Genomic DNA, 15334 nt, shown 5'->3' on the forward strand with positions numbered 1-15334 from the left:
TCTACCTGGAAGACTTTGACCCCTCACCCCCGCTCCCAGAATACACAATGTGTTCATCATCCCGTCGTCTGATCAGGAGTTATACATCCTGCTGCTGCTGGCAAGTCGCTTCAGTGCTGTACATCCTGAGAAAATCACAATTCAAAGAGACATATGTACTCCAATGATCTCTGCAGCACTATTTACAATAGCCAGGACATGGAAGCAACCCAGATGTCCATCAACAGATGGATGGATAAAAAAGATGTAGTATATATATACAATGGACTATTAATAGCTATAAAAGGAATGAGTTTGAGTCAGTTCCAATGAGGTGGGTGAACCTAGAGCTATTATACACAGTGAAGTAAGTCAGAAAGAGAAAAACAACTATCATATATTAATATATATATATATATATATGGAATCTAGAAAAATGGTGCTGATGAACCTATTTGCAGGGAAGGAATGGCAACACAGACATAGAGAATGGACATGTGGACACAGTGGGGAAGGAGAGGGTAGGACAAATTGAGAAAGTAGCATTGACATATATACTCTAACATGTGTAAATAAAACAGATAAGTAGTGGGAGGCTGTTGTATAACACAGGGAGCCCAGCCTGGCATCTTGCAATGACCTGGAGGGGTGGAATGGGAGTGGGCAGGCAGGCTCAAAAAGGAGGGAATATATATATGTGTGTGTGTGTGTGTGTGTGTGTGTGTGTCCCAGGTAGCACCTGTTATAAAGAACATGCCTGCCAATGCAGGTAGACATAAAAAGATGTGGGTTCGATCTTTTGGTCTGGAAGATCCCCTGGAGGAGGGCAAGGCCATCCATTCCAGTATTCTTGCCTGATGAATCCTATGGACAGAGGAGCTGGGCTGGCTACAGTCCATGGGGTCACGAAGAGTCGGATATGACTGAAGCGACTTAGCATTCATATGCATGCTATACGTATATATATAGTATATGCATGCTATATATATATATATATATATATATATATATAAATTATGATTCATTCACCAGCATATGGTAAAGGAATGATTCCCCAATTAAAAAATAAATAAATAAAAGAAGTTGCTTCTTTAAAGAGCTTTTCCCTAAGAAACTCAGCTAATGTAGCCCCTTTCTAGGCAAGTGCCATTATGCTAACTTGTATTATGGACTTCAACCCTCTTATCACTTTCTGAAACTGGCTTATCACATTCAAAGAGTTTATTTCCCAGTTTATTTCATTACTCTCTCTCCCCAACCTGACTGAAAGCTTCAGAAGTGTGGTTAACTATTTCTGTCTATAATGGGGGTACGGCATCTGGTACCTACTAGGTATTAAATACTTTATCACTTATCTGTTGAATAAATAAATGATAAAGTACTTTATTTGTACTGAAACCTGTTGCATTAACAGTGTCCCTTCAGCTGGATATTAAACAACTTAATTTCCCTCTTTAGCTTAACAGTAACTTAGAGATAGTCCATGGGGTCGCTAAGAGTCAGACACGACCGAGCGACTTCACTTTCACTTTTCACTTTCATGCATTGGAGGAGGAAATGGCAACCCACTCCAGTGTTCTTGCCTGGAGAATCCCAGGGACGGCGGGGCCTGCTGGGCTGCCGTCTATGGGGTCGCACAGAGTCGGACATGACTGAAGAGACTTAGCAGCAGCAGCAGCAGAGATATTCCTTTAGGCTAAGCCTTTTCTAGGTAAACTCTCATTGCAGGAAGCAATTCTTTCTTGCAGGTTAGTTTCTCTGAAAATTATTACATCAAAATCTTTGTTTATAAAGGTTTGTTTTAGTTAAAGGAGAGGACTTTCCCAGGCTGAAGCACCTAATTGACTACTAAGAAAATAGTTCTAAGGATTCTTATCTATCTTATTTTCATTTGCCAGGTGCAAACAAAATGAATGAGGGTTTGGGAGAGGGGCAGAATCTTTGAATTGACACTAGAGATGACCAAATTTCTTGAAGGATCTTAGAAGAGGAAACTGTGTAGGCATGCTGTATTTTCTAACACTTGTCTGATAGGAAGATATCACACATATTTGTTCAGAAGCCTTCAGGTGAGTGGTTGTTTGGATGTACATCCTTGTTTAATTAGGGAACCCATTTCGTGGGCCTGAGTAGATACTAGATGGTATCTAAGTTTCAGGAAACCCTGGGTGAAGTAACTGGAAGTATTGACAGACAGGTATGTCTCTTCCTCTAGCTGCAGAGGAACAACAGACACCATGTTTTGGTCTATTGAAATGCCTTTTTCTTTTCCCCCAACTTGCCCACTGAGAGTTACCATGAATTTGGCACCATCCTTGAAAATAATTTCAAAGAGAAAATTGTGATGGGTGTCGCATGTGCAGAAAGGCTTGATTTATGTTTTTTCTCTGTTTAAGAGGGCAGGGTATGCTATGCTATGTAACGTAATACAGCTCATCTATTAAGAACTTTTTCAAAACCTTGTTTATTTTGCTGCACCAGGGCTTAGTTGCAGCATCTGAGACCTTTTAGTTTCAGTATGTGAACTCTTAGTTGTGGCACGTGGGATCTAGTTCCCTGACCAGGGATCGAACCTAGGGCCCCTGCATCGGGAGCATGGAGACTTAGCCACTGAACCACCAGAGAATTCCCTCTATTAAGAACCTTTATCAAAGAATGTACAAAAATTTCCCCTGCTAGTATCTTGCCAACCTCATTCAGTCAGGGAAACCAGAATCTACAATCAGGTGATGTATTCAGAAAGAAATACAGACATAAAGTGAAACTGCCTGAACTATGGAAGTTATTTTCTTAAATTGAGTAGGAGAAAGAGAATCCCGAAAAGGAGGCAGAAAGAAATTTGAGGGTAAGAAAAACTATGACTTTACAGTTCTATATTCATGGCATTTATTGAGCACTATAGCAAGTACTGCAAAAGTCTAAATTCCCTTGAAAATTAAGCATGAGCTTATACACCCTAAAAGAGGGGAATAGAAATATGCTGCTATGGATTGAATTGTGTTCCCCCTTAAATTCATATCTTGAACTCCTAACCCTCAGTGCAACTCTATTTGGAGATAGGGCTTCTAGGAGGGAAACAAGTTTAAACTAGGTCATAAAGGTGGAATCTATAGAACTGCTAACCTCATAAAAATAGGAAAAGAGACCTCTCTCCCTTTGAACACACACAGAGAAGAGGTCATGCTTTCACACAGCGAGATGCTGATCACCTGAAAGCCAGAAAAAAAGGACTCACCGTAATCTCAAACTCAAATTCAATATCAATCTCAATCTCAAACTCACCTCAACCTCAATCTCAAACTTCCAGTCTCCGAAACTGTGAGAAGTAAATGTCTGCTGTTAAAGCCACCCAGTCTATGGTATTTTGATAGGGCAGCCCGAGCTGACTGAGACAAATTTCCCACCTTGCACTTCTCTTGAAGGGCTAGCAGAAGTTGCTGAGCCCTGAATCATAAATGAGGTAGCTTTCTTTATAGAGCTTGAAAGACCAGACTTCCCTCTTAAAGTGCTCCCTCCAGTGCTACGTGACATGCATTACAGAGAGTAGTAGTCACTTATTTTAGGTACTCCTTCTTGCCCCAAACACACACCAAGTGGTGAGATTAATATTAAGAATTTGTAGTTGTTTAGTCGCTCAGTCGTGTCTGACTCTTTTGTGACCCCATGGACTGTAGCCCACCAGGCAGAGTCTCCTGTCCATGGGCGTCTCCAGGCAAGAATACTGGAGTGGGTTGCCATTCCCTTCTCCAGGGGACCTTCCAGACCGAGGGATCAAACTCACGTCTCTTGTGTCTCCTGCAATGGCAGGCAGATTCTTTACCATTAGTGCAAAAAACAGGATATCTATCCATAAATATATGTCTTTATATGATCTGAACAATCATATAAAAACCATTGATAGTAGAAGCTTCTATAAATGGGCAGTGGAGGTCTGAAGCAAAATGGAAATTTACCCTCCATGGTATATGTATTAATACTATTTAAATTTTTACCGTAGGCAGGCATTTTAAAAAGCTTAAATTTAATTAACTTAATAAAACACTTTTCCATTTTTGCTGTGATTTTCTTAATTTAAGAAGGCTTTCTATTGTGCACTATGCTTGGATATGACCCTGAGGTTGGCAGGGTAAAGTTCAGAGAATTTCCACCCCACAGAAGCTATAATGATCATGTCACTCTCACGCTTAAACCCTCCAGAGCTTCCTTTCAACGTCTGAAGGAAGAATAGAATCAATTACACTTTGCAGCCTGACCACTGTCCACTCTCCTTTGCAGCCTCTTCCAGCCCAGGCAACATCTTGCTCTCTGCCATACCAGGCTTCCTCTAGTTCCTGGAAATCACACCTCACTTCCTCTTACCTCAAGGTCTGCTAACACATTGTTCTCCCTGTCCAAGGGCTATCTTCTCACTGCTAGTTAACATATGTGAGATGTGGCTTACAATCACACTGGCCCAGTAGCTCCTATTGTTATTTCTTTCCATGTACTTATAGATTTGAATATTTACATATTTGTGTGATTGATTTATGCTAGCTTTCAATGAAAGGGTTATTTTAACAAATGACTGACAATGTCGGAATCATTCTACTACTGAGTGGGAAACTGTAACTAGCCCTTAATGACTCCTGGTCTAATACTTTCAGATCTTTAAGAAATGGGTGACCTACTGAAGCAGAAAGTGCTTCAGCTATATATAAACTTGCCTTTCTGGATGCTACTTTTTTAAACTTTTTATTTTGTATTGGAGTATAGCCAATGAACCGGAGAAGGCAATGGCACCCCACTCCAGTACTTTTGTCTAGAAAACTCCATGGACAGAGGAGCCTGGTAGGCTGCAGTCCATGGGGTTGCTAGAGTCGGACACGACTGAGCGACTTCACTTTCACTTTTCACTTTCATGCATTGGAGAAGGAAATGGCAACCCACGCCAGTGTTCTTGCCTGGAGAATCCCAGGGACAGGGAAACCTGGTGGGCTGCCACCTGTGGGGTCGCACAGAGTCGGACACAACTGAAGTGACTTAGCAGCAGTAGCAGCAGCAGCATAGCCAATGAACAATGTTAATGACAGTTCCAAGTGGACAGCAGAGGGACTCAGCCACACATATACAGGCATCCATTCTCCACCAAACTCCTCTCCCCTCCAGGCTGCTACATAACTTTGACCAGAGTTCCCTTGTACACTATTTTTAAAGTAAGTACATATCCATTTTCACACAGAGCCTATAACACCTTAAAACATTACTGTGCTGTGCTTAACCGCTTCAGTTGTGTCCGACTCTTTGCAACCCTATAGACTATAGCCCTATGGACTGTAACCAGGCTTCTCTGTCCGTGGGATTCTCCAGGCAAGAATACTGGAGTTGATTGCCATGGTTGGGAAGATCCCCTGGAGGAGGGCATGACAATCCAGTCCAGTAATAAAACATTAATAGCTAAAATTAATGTTTTGTCTAAAACATTAATAATTAAAATTATGTTTGTTAATGAAGAAGTGGGCAAACATTAATAAAATAAAATCAATAGGCTAACTACCTATTTCTCCTCTTTCTGTTCCATCTCCTATGAAACCAGAAAAAGATTTAGTAACAGCGAAACAACAAGGAATGAGTTCTTGTTCTTCTACTATTAACCTTTCCCATACACAACCTCAGAACTTGTGTTTCCAGTTTCTATGTGTGGGAGCTTATGTGTAAGATGTTCTAGGCGTTCAATCAGTCTCTAGGGAACCCACCAGTTTGTCTTGATTCCCAAAGGACCAAATCAATCCCTGTCCTGAATTTCAGGCATTTCTGTTATAACGATGAATATAAATGGCCTCCTATAGCAGGTGCTTTGCTGTTGTGTTAAAGAGAAGAAGTATTTTCCTCAAGGGGGTCCCCAATATTCAGACACCATTTCTTTTTTTTTTTTTTTAATTTTATTTTATTTTTAAACTTTACATAATTGTATTAGTTTTGCTAAATATCAAAATGAATCCGCCACAGGCATACATGTGCTCCCCATCCTGAACCCTCCTCCCTCCTCCCTCCCCACACCATCCCTCTGGGTCGTCCCAGTGCACCAGCCCCAAGCATCCAGTATCGCGCATCGAACCTGGACTGGCAACTCGTTTCTTACATGATATTCTACATGTTTCAATGTCACTCTCCCAAATCTTCCCACCCCCTCCCTCTCCCACAGAGTCCATAAGACTGTTCTATACATCAGTGTCTCTTTTGCTGTCTCGTACACCAGGTTATTGTTACCATCTTTCTAAATTCCATATATATGCGTTAGTATACTGTATTTATGTTTTTCCTTCTGGCTTACTTCACTCTGTATAATAGGCTCCAGTTTCATCCATCTCATTAGAACTGATTCAAATGTATTCTTTTTAATGGCTGAGTAATACTCCATTGTGTATATGTACCACAGCTTTCTTATCCATTCATCTGCTGATGGACATCTAGGTTGCTTCCACACGTGTCTCTTTCCCTTCTGGTTTCCTCAGTGTGTATGCCCAGCAGTGGGATTGCTGGATCATAAGGCAGTTCTATTTCCAGTTTTTTAAGGAATCTCCACACTGTTCTCCATAGTGGCTGTACTAGTTTGCATTCCCACCAACAGTGTAAGAGAGTTCCCTTTTCTCCACACCCTCTCCAGCATTTATTATTTGTAGACTTTTGGATCGCAGCCATTCTGACTGGTCAGACACCATTTCTTAAAGCCACACCAGTGGCTGAAATGGAAGCAGGGACAATCATAAATGTGCACAATGAAAATGTGTTTCATTTGGTCACTGAAAATGGGACCAAACTCAGAACAGTTCAGGGAAGAGAAGATGATGGCTATCTGATGAGGTGTCACCTACAGTCAGCATCACACATCTCTGGTGATCAGAAAGAGAAGGTTAAATTTACCAGACACTCTGTTTCATGTCACCCTTGGCCCCTGCCAATGAAGGATCTGTCATGGGAAGATGGATGTAGTCTGTCCACCAAGCGAGTGTTCAGACATCGCCCCATGGATTCAGTTCTGAATCCCCGGGTCCCGTCCAGTCTAGACTGAAGATGGACTCCAGCTTCCAAGTGTTCAGGGCCTGCTGCTCACTGTAGTGGGTCCCTTGGGAAGAGCCAGGGGGATCGGCCAGACTGCTCCAGGAATATAACAAATGACGTGACTGCAAACTCAGAGTGTCTGTTTCCTGTCAGTGGGTGATTAATAAACAGCCCACGGTCAGGTCCCGAAAGGCACAATCAATACACTGTCTACTCTGTGACTCTATAAAAATGGGGCTTTTCTCAAGATGACAGCTAATTACACTTCCTCTCCTCCCTTCCCCAACACACACACACATACCAACCACCACCACCATCTCTATTACCATTATTCATCAAATAGTTAAAGGGAGGCCAGATGTGGAGCTAAAAGTTTTAAGCAGTATTGTAAGAAAATATATGATTCCTGCTCCCAGGAGCTTAGAGTCCAGACTCACCTGGTGCTTGTATAAATGTGCCTAAGAGCACCTCAGATAAGTATAACAATAATAGCTAGATTTAGTGAACACTTACTACACGTTAAACAGTGCGATGAGCACTTTACACGTTTTAGCCGATTTAATCCCTCTGAGGGTGGTATGATTTTTATTGTCACTATAACAAAAAAGAAATCAAACAGAAATACAAATAGGTTAGTTAAAATCTGGCTGAGGTAATAGAGCCAGAGTGCAGGAGATCTGGGGTTCAAGTCTAGGAGTCAGTCTGGCTCTAAAGCCTGGTATCTTATATGTACTCCCTGTGAACAATCATAGCTATAATTTAGTAAATGTTTCCTATCCAGGCAATGTGCTAGGTTATCTCATATGCATTTACTTATTGACTGCTCATGGTTAGTGATTAACCTCATTTATGCATTACTAATCTAATTTATGCATTACTTTTTAAAATGCTTTCATTTGTTCCATTCCACATTTCTGTAATAACTACTATTTTTAACTGATAGATTTTTAACTGAGTCATAAACACTTTCCCAGGGTTAACACTGCAGGACTCAGTCCTTGATCAGTTTTCTCCAGAGTTTGACTCCTGCATGTGAGCATTATACGACAGTTCAAGAAAAATGCCTTCAGGCAGTATCCCAGGTAGGCATCACCTCATAAAGACAATAATACTGCCATTTACTTAGTATTTTACAACTAACATTCAAATTTACCTGAGTCCCATGGTCAGTCTAAGTGCTAGTAGCTCAGACTGTGGATGTCAAAGCTAAAGTTCAGAAGCTGAGAGGCAGGGCTGGAGTTAAACCATTTGGTCAGTACTCACTGACCTTTGTTCATTCACTAGTTCACTTAAGAAACCATCATGCTGTGGAGAAAGAAAGCTGAGTAAGACGCTCTGTCTTCTGTAATTCACAGTCGGAGCAGAAGAGCTGAATTTGTTCCCTCTAAATATTTTCTACTCGGTCTATGGACCCACTTTGACCTTCTGGTGGAAAGATGTTGGTTTGAAAGCGCAGATACTCTGATCCCTGCTGGTAATACTTGCCCCTGGGGGCCACTTTTTATTGCCTGGGATAGTTTGAGCCAGAGAGAATCACTTCATCTCTCTCTCCATGAACTCCGGTGAAAAGCAGAAACTGATCTTCTCAGGAGACAAGAATTGAGCACGTGGCCCTGATGGGGAGGCTGGCTTTGCAGTGGTTTTTTTCTCTTTTTTTCAGCCTCTGTAAGTGAAGAGCTCTGGTGGCAACCTAAGAACAAATCAGCAAACTGCAGGACCTCAGAAGGGGCCTACACTTTAGAAGTCATGGGGTCCAACTCTCACAAAAGCAGCTGGTGGGAGTGGATGGGGGATCCAAAAACCCTTTAGGCAGAGCCAACTTCCACCAAAAGCTTGGGGGCAATGGAAAGACCTGGAAGAGGCAACTTCAGAAGTTCAGTAGGTACCAATAACCTTTGGATGATGATGGTGTTGATAAAGACGATCAGTTCAGTTCAGTATAGCGGCGAATCCTACGGTGGTGTTTTTTCTGCCCTAGGCAAGAAGTTTGTCCTCTGCTGATTCTCTCTGGCTGAAACTACCCCAGGCAACAAAAGTGAGTGGGGAAAGGCATGGGCTTTCGAACCAGACATAAGTTAGAGAAGTTTCTTCTCCATCTGTGCAACCTTGGAGATTAATGACTGCAAACTCCCAGAAGAGCCTCTGAGCGCAGCGCGTGAATGAGAATACTTGTTATTGGGGATCTCAGAACCCCTGAGAAGCGGGTCAGACGAGAGCGGGGTGTAGTGTCTGGGGCGCACTGCAGGCTGCGCTGAGATCTTGGCTGGATCCGACGCTCAGGGTGGAGGAGCCCAGCACAGCGACTGCTCAGCGTGCGCCCAGTCCTCCCACCACTGGTCGCGGCTGCCAGGAGGCCGGCCGCTGGCGGGAAGGGGCCAGGAAACCTCAGAGCCGCACGGAGACAGCAGCTGCCTTGTTCTGCAGCTTTTTTTTTTTTTCGCCTCCCAGGGGCCAGACATCCCCGCCCCACCCCCTACTCCCACCTCTCGTGCCACTTCTTTCCGCCCTGGTTCTGAAAGTGTTAACCCCGGAGCGTTTCGCGCCTCCCCCTCCCGTCCCCCACCCCCCACCCCTACTCCCCGCCCGACTCCCGCCCAAGGTTCCTAAAAAAGAAAGGTGCAAAGTTTGGTCCAGATAGGGAATGAATGATCAAAGCCCAGCCGATACTTCCTGTTGCCGGGACACTATATATAAAGTGATGAGTGCACGGGCAGCCGAGACGCACCGTAGCGCTCGCCCCGCAGCCGCCGCCTCCGAGCGCCTGAGGTTTCCCGGGGACCACAATGAACAAGTTGCTGTGCTGCGCGCTCGTGGTAAGTTCCTGGCCCGGGACGCCGGCAGCGCTGCTCTGCGCGCCCGCGGAGGCTCCTCGCCTCCTGGTCTCCCGACCTGCCCGCCTGTTGATGGGGACAAAGCTCAACTTGCTCCCTTTCCCAGGAGAGATCTGGGGTCAGGTTGGAACAGGAGACCTCTTTCAAGCTGATTGTGCTTCTCCTAGGGTGTCCCTTTACACTGGAAAGTTCCTGCTGGGTTTATGAAGAAGAGCTCCTGACCATTTTTATTGGAATGATTTTTTTATACATTTTATTTATTGGCTTTCTTCATCTCAGATGGCTCCATACCATCTTTGCTTAACTTGGGCATCCTTATTATTATTATTAGCGGTAATAATAGTATCAAAGTAATTTGAGAGATTATTCTTAATGCTAAGAATAATAATTCTTAAAACTACTGTAATTAGAATAAAAGTTGGATGCAGTGAATATGACATCATTAGTGTCATATTAAGTGGCTTATTTGCCACTTAAGCAAATATTATAGGAAATTTTGAATAATTGGCACCAGAGAAAAGATCATACACACACACATATTTCTTATTGTGCAATTTAAAATTTTAATAACATTCTATTATTAAAATGGGACATTTCAATTTCAATGTAATGTGGAAAATACTGGTGAGATAATGTTAATTGGGTTACAAAATAGATTTAAATAATTGAGGTTCTGCACTCAATAGGGCTAAAAGTTATTTTAAATTTGGAAAAAGAAAGGAAATTTGGAAAAGAAAGGAATGTCTGTAATTTTTAGCTTCTTTTACTTAAATTTACATTTTGACCAATCAAGTTAATAAGATTTCTATGTAGATTATTCTGTGACCAATGACTTATTTCCTTTGAAACTAAAATGTAGACTGCATTGAGATATGAATCAGACATTCATGAAAGGACAGGAAAATCCATATTTAAGCCACATATGTGTTTTGAAAGTTGTTGCAGTAACTGCTTGAATGTGAATGTCCAACCCACTAAGAGTGAATGGAAGGCTAGCAAGTCCTCCAATTAGATCTTGGGATACACACACATGAATAAGTAAATAAACAGCAAAGTCACTAAAGGAAAGGTAGATTACTAAGAGGTCACACTTAAGCAAGCTAATCTTACATATAGGTACTATGTATACATATATGTGTATAAATATATTTGTATATATGTGGGTATATATTATATATATATATAATATAATTTCACTAATATGGAGAACTTTTTAAAAAGTGAACCCTTATTTAAAAAGGACACATATAAAGAACTGCACAAATCATAAGAACCTAATTAAGTTTCCGAAAGTGAATACTTGTAAGCCAGCACCCAGCTCAGACACCATCACATTACCAGCACCCCAGAAGCTTCCTGAGTTTCCTCCTTATCACCACGACAGTCATGGCCAGAGGAATCAACATTCTGACTTATAATGCCATCCATGAGTAAATGAACTTTATGTACTTTTTTGTGTCTGGCTGCTATCACTTAAGGTTCTACTGTGAGATCATCTCCAGTATTGGATGTACAAATGCCCATCCATTTCAGTGCTGTATAATATTCCATTACATGGCTATACCACAAATGACTTAATCATTCTAGGTTTTGGCTAGTATAAATAATTCTGCTATTAATATGGGGACACTTTTTTTCTTCCTAGGCTTTCGTATGCTGTCAAAGATTTGATTAATAATAAACATATTATCAGTAACTTTTAAATTTCATTATTTCCATTAAATAATATGTATATCTAATAATGGGCTTCCCTGGTGGCTCAGATGGTAAAGAATCTGTGTGCAATGCAGGAGACCTGGTTTTGATCCCTGGGTCAGGAAGATCCCCTGGAGAAAGGAATGGCTACCCACTCACTCCAGTATTCTAAGTGTTCCAAAATAATAAGTAGACAAATGTTTTGATATCTGGTCTGTATAAGGATGTAGATACGTATGTAGATAATACGATCTGAAGATGTTACAGCATTATCAAAAGAGAAACCTTTTATTGTGTCTTGAACCTAGTAAATACTTCAAATAGGAATGTGCTCCCTTTCCCTTCTGTAGCTTCTGAGATTGATTTTATTTTATAAATAAGTGAGAAAAGATACTTTGCAGTTACATATGAAGAGTCCAGATGCCCTTTCATAAACACCAAGAGGTAGTGCTAAGAACTGGAAGCATTACAGCTATTTAGTCCTTTGTACCAGGCAGGCCACTGGATACGAGACACAGAATGGAAAACATGGACACCATTTCTGTCCTCATGGACCGCACAGCAAAACGGAGAAGGCAGATACTGGAATGTCTAAATGAGAATAACAAAAGGGGAAGTACGAGGTGACTTGGGAATATAAAAGATCCTGCCTTCCAAGACCTTATAAAGGCAGCTGCTGTGCAGTGGTTATGAGTTTGGTTATTTGAGATCAAAATTCAAAATTCAAATACCAGTATTTTACTTGATAAAAGATGGTGGGCAATTTATATCTCTCTTGTGTTTTAGTTTTCTATAAAATAGAGATAATAATATGCACACGTGCAAGATAACCACACATAATATAGAGTTCCTATTCCACAGTAACACTAGCTTCTAGTCGACATTCTAGACCCAAGTGAATTATGTAAACAAAGTGCTGATGATGCTCAGAGATGGGGGAGAGATGGCCACCAACTATTACCTTGCAGGAGCAATAGAATGTTTATTATTCTCATTATACATTCCAAATGTTTCTTATTTGGAGATAAAATCAAGGCGTCCTGAATTTAAGAAGTGGAAGAAGATAAAATTGTGAGGCAAACTAGAATTCTAGATTCTTTTTGTGACAGCAGAGGATATGCTGGTAGGTAAGCATGAGAGGGTGTGGTCATTAGGACTAATGCCATAGTCGTGGGCTTTCTGAAATGCTCACTCATGTAGTTAGAGACCTGCTCTGCAAGGTGAGGTGGTGACATCACCAAGTCACTTCTTTCATGGTTGCTCAAGGAGCCTCCTGATGCTTTGGGAACATCCTAGTCTAGTCTTAGATTTTCACTGGTGGCTGAAACTTCCCATCAAGGAGCTCCAGAACTAGCCACTGACCTTCTCAAAGCGAAGGTCTAAATTAATGTTAAGATGCTAGGACTTGGGGTGGGGGATGGGGTGAAGCATTAGGAGGTAGTAAATTTTTTTTTTCGGGACAACTGCCTGATACATTGGTCCTCCTTATGTTTATTTTGGTTTCCTTGCCCTCCCCCAGTGGTTGAGTATATCTGTCTAGCCTTTTTGTTTGTTTGTTTAAGAGAATGATAACTTGAAGTTTCTAGGAGAATCTAACATACACTCCGCAGCAGTCCTGTACTTCTGTCTCTAGCAACCTCTCTGGCCTCTATCACCCATGAACCCTCAGCACAATTCCTAATTTCTATCTGGCCTTTAATTTTACTTCTTATTCCTAATTTCAATCTGGCCTTTAATTTTACTTCTTAGGTTAAAACCAATCTTAGGTTGTCAGATTCCACTGGTCAGGGAAGAAGGCGTTCTGTGACAGATGTTTTATCTACATAGTTTAGAAGGAGAGGTATATCAGAGTCTCTCAAAGGGGCACTAAACACACTCAAATATTCTTGTCCTCCTATCCACTCACTTGCCAGCTGGGTCTTGCTCTAAGCAACCCTCAGCCTCCCTGCCTGCATGTTCCCTTTCCATGAAGGCTTTCTGTGAGAAGCATTACCTTCAGTATCTCATTGACCAGAAGTACTTCATTCAACCTGAGTCTTTTCTTTGCAGCCCAGGAAAAAAAGGACAGTGAAGTATATTGCAGAGAAAGAGTACTTTCATTAAAAAAAATTATGTTTACATTATTCAAAGTCTTGCCTAATGACGCCTGGCTGCCCCTGATGTTTTTACTATGGAGCAGAGATGCCAACATTATCGGTGTATCTGTGTATCTTACCTTGTGGAGCAGTAGTTCTCCATCAGATCAGACTTCTTCCATGCGCTTATTAAATAAATCCTTTGTAACAACTCCCTTGGAGAAGGCAATGGCACCCCACTCCAGTACTCTTGCCTGGAAAATCCCATGGATGGAGGAGCCTGGTAGGCTGCAGTCCATGGGGTCTCGAAGGGTCGACTGAGCGACTTCACTTTCACTTTTCACTTTGATGCATTGGAGAAGGAAATGGCAACCCACTCCAGTGTTCTTGCCTGGACAATCCCAGGGACGGGGGAGCCTGGTGGGCTGCCATCTGTGGGGTCACACAGAGTTGGACACGACTGAAGGGACTTAGCAGCAGCAGCAGCAGCAACTCCCTGGCTCTCCTGAAATGAAATTGAGAGTGCTTATATTTTTACCTACATACAGAATTTTTTCAAATCAATATACTGGCATAACTATACTATGAAGGAGAAATAAAAAGAAAATGATTTATAATGAAATAAGCTTCACTAGAAGATTTAATGAAGTAATGATACATTAGCATCTTTATGTAGAACTGTCATGAACAGACCATGAGAAACAGATGAGAGCCCGTGGGGTTCAAAACCATGATTGGCGTTGGCTTTGGGCTGTGATTTTTTGAAATGGTGAACAAATCTCGCTAAAGTTTTAAACAAAATACAACCCTCTTTCAGGCTTCCCAGATAGCACTAGTGGTAAAGAACCCGCCTGCCAATGCAGGAGACTAAGAGACGCGGGTTCGATCCCTGGGTTGGGAAGATCCCCTGGAGGAGGGCATGGCAACCCACTCTAGTATTCTTACCTGGAGAATCCCCATGGATACAGGAGCCTGGCAAAGTACAGTCCATAGAGTGGCAAAGAGTCGTAGATGACTGAAGCGACTTAGCATGCATGCATGCACAACCCTCTATCAAATTTTATGTTGTTAAATTCCTTGAAAATTCAATAGGCATAAAAATCTTACAACACACACACACAGGTCTACATATGTGTGTGTGTATATATATACACACATATATATGTATGTGTGTGTGTGTGCTCAGTCACTCAGTTGTGTGCGACCCCATGGACTTTAGCCCACCAGGCTCCTCTGTCCATGGAATTTTCCAGGCAAGAGTACTAGAGTGGGTTGCCATTTCATACTTCAGAGGATCTTCTCGACCCAGGAATCAAATCCACTCTTCTTGCTTCTCCTGCATGGACAGGTGGACTCTTTACCACTGTGCCACCTGGGAAGCCCATATGTGTGCATATATATACACATATGTGTGTATATATATATATATATATACACATACACACATGTGTGTTTATATTATATACACATATGTATATATATACGTGTGTTTGTGTACATATATATATGGAGTTTGAATCCAGGCTCATATAATATTTTTTTTTAGCTTAGATCACTTATACCATCATCAGTAGGACATTTGACAGTGTGTGTGGGATTTCCCTGGTGGTCTGGTGGTGAAGACTCTGTGCTTCCAACACAGGGGTAGAAAGTTCAGTCCTTGATGGGGGAACTAAGATCCCATATGCCAAATGGCACAGCCAAGAAAAAGAAAGT

General features: G+C 41.8%; 2 protein-coding genes and 1 long non-coding RNA gene across 8 annotated transcripts in view; 1 reads left to right on the top strand and 2 right to left on the bottom strand.

Moving 5' to 3' along the window:
* COLEC10 (collectin subfamily member 10) overlaps positions 1-13898 on the bottom strand; it is a 174128-nt gene extending 160230 nt beyond the window's left edge. For all 3 annotated transcript variants that reach the window (XR_003514481.1, XM_027561266.1, XM_027561264.1), the window contains exon 1: positions 13759-13898. The gene's annotated coding sequence lies outside the window, so the exon portion shown is untranslated. The remainder of the gene's footprint in view (positions 1-13758) is intronic.
* Positions 9603-15334, top strand: part of TNFRSF11B (TNF receptor superfamily member 11b) — a 28176-nt gene continuing 22444 nt past the window's right edge. Inside the window, exon 1 of the mRNA XM_027561263.1 lies at positions 9603-9830. Coding sequence (XP_027417064.1) covers positions 9801-9830 — 30 coding nt within the window. The 5' untranslated portion in view covers positions 9603-9800. The remainder of the gene's footprint in view (positions 9831-15334) is intronic.
* Positions 14083-15334, bottom strand: part of LOC113904309 — a 343900-nt gene continuing 342648 nt past the window's right edge. For all 4 annotated transcript variants that reach the window (XR_003514485.1, XR_003514482.1, XR_003514483.1 and 1 more), the window contains one exon: positions 14083-14123. This is a non-coding gene — a long non-coding RNA (uncharacterized LOC113904309). The remainder of the gene's footprint in view (positions 14124-15334) is intronic.

This window comes from Bos indicus x Bos taurus, chromosome 14 (genome assembly GCF_003369695.1).
Source record: "Bos indicus x Bos taurus breed Angus x Brahman F1 hybrid chromosome 14, Bos_hybrid_MaternalHap_v2.0, whole genome shotgun sequence".
Taxonomy (NCBI): Eukaryota; Metazoa; Chordata; class Mammalia; order Artiodactyla; family Bovidae; genus Bos; species Bos indicus x Bos taurus.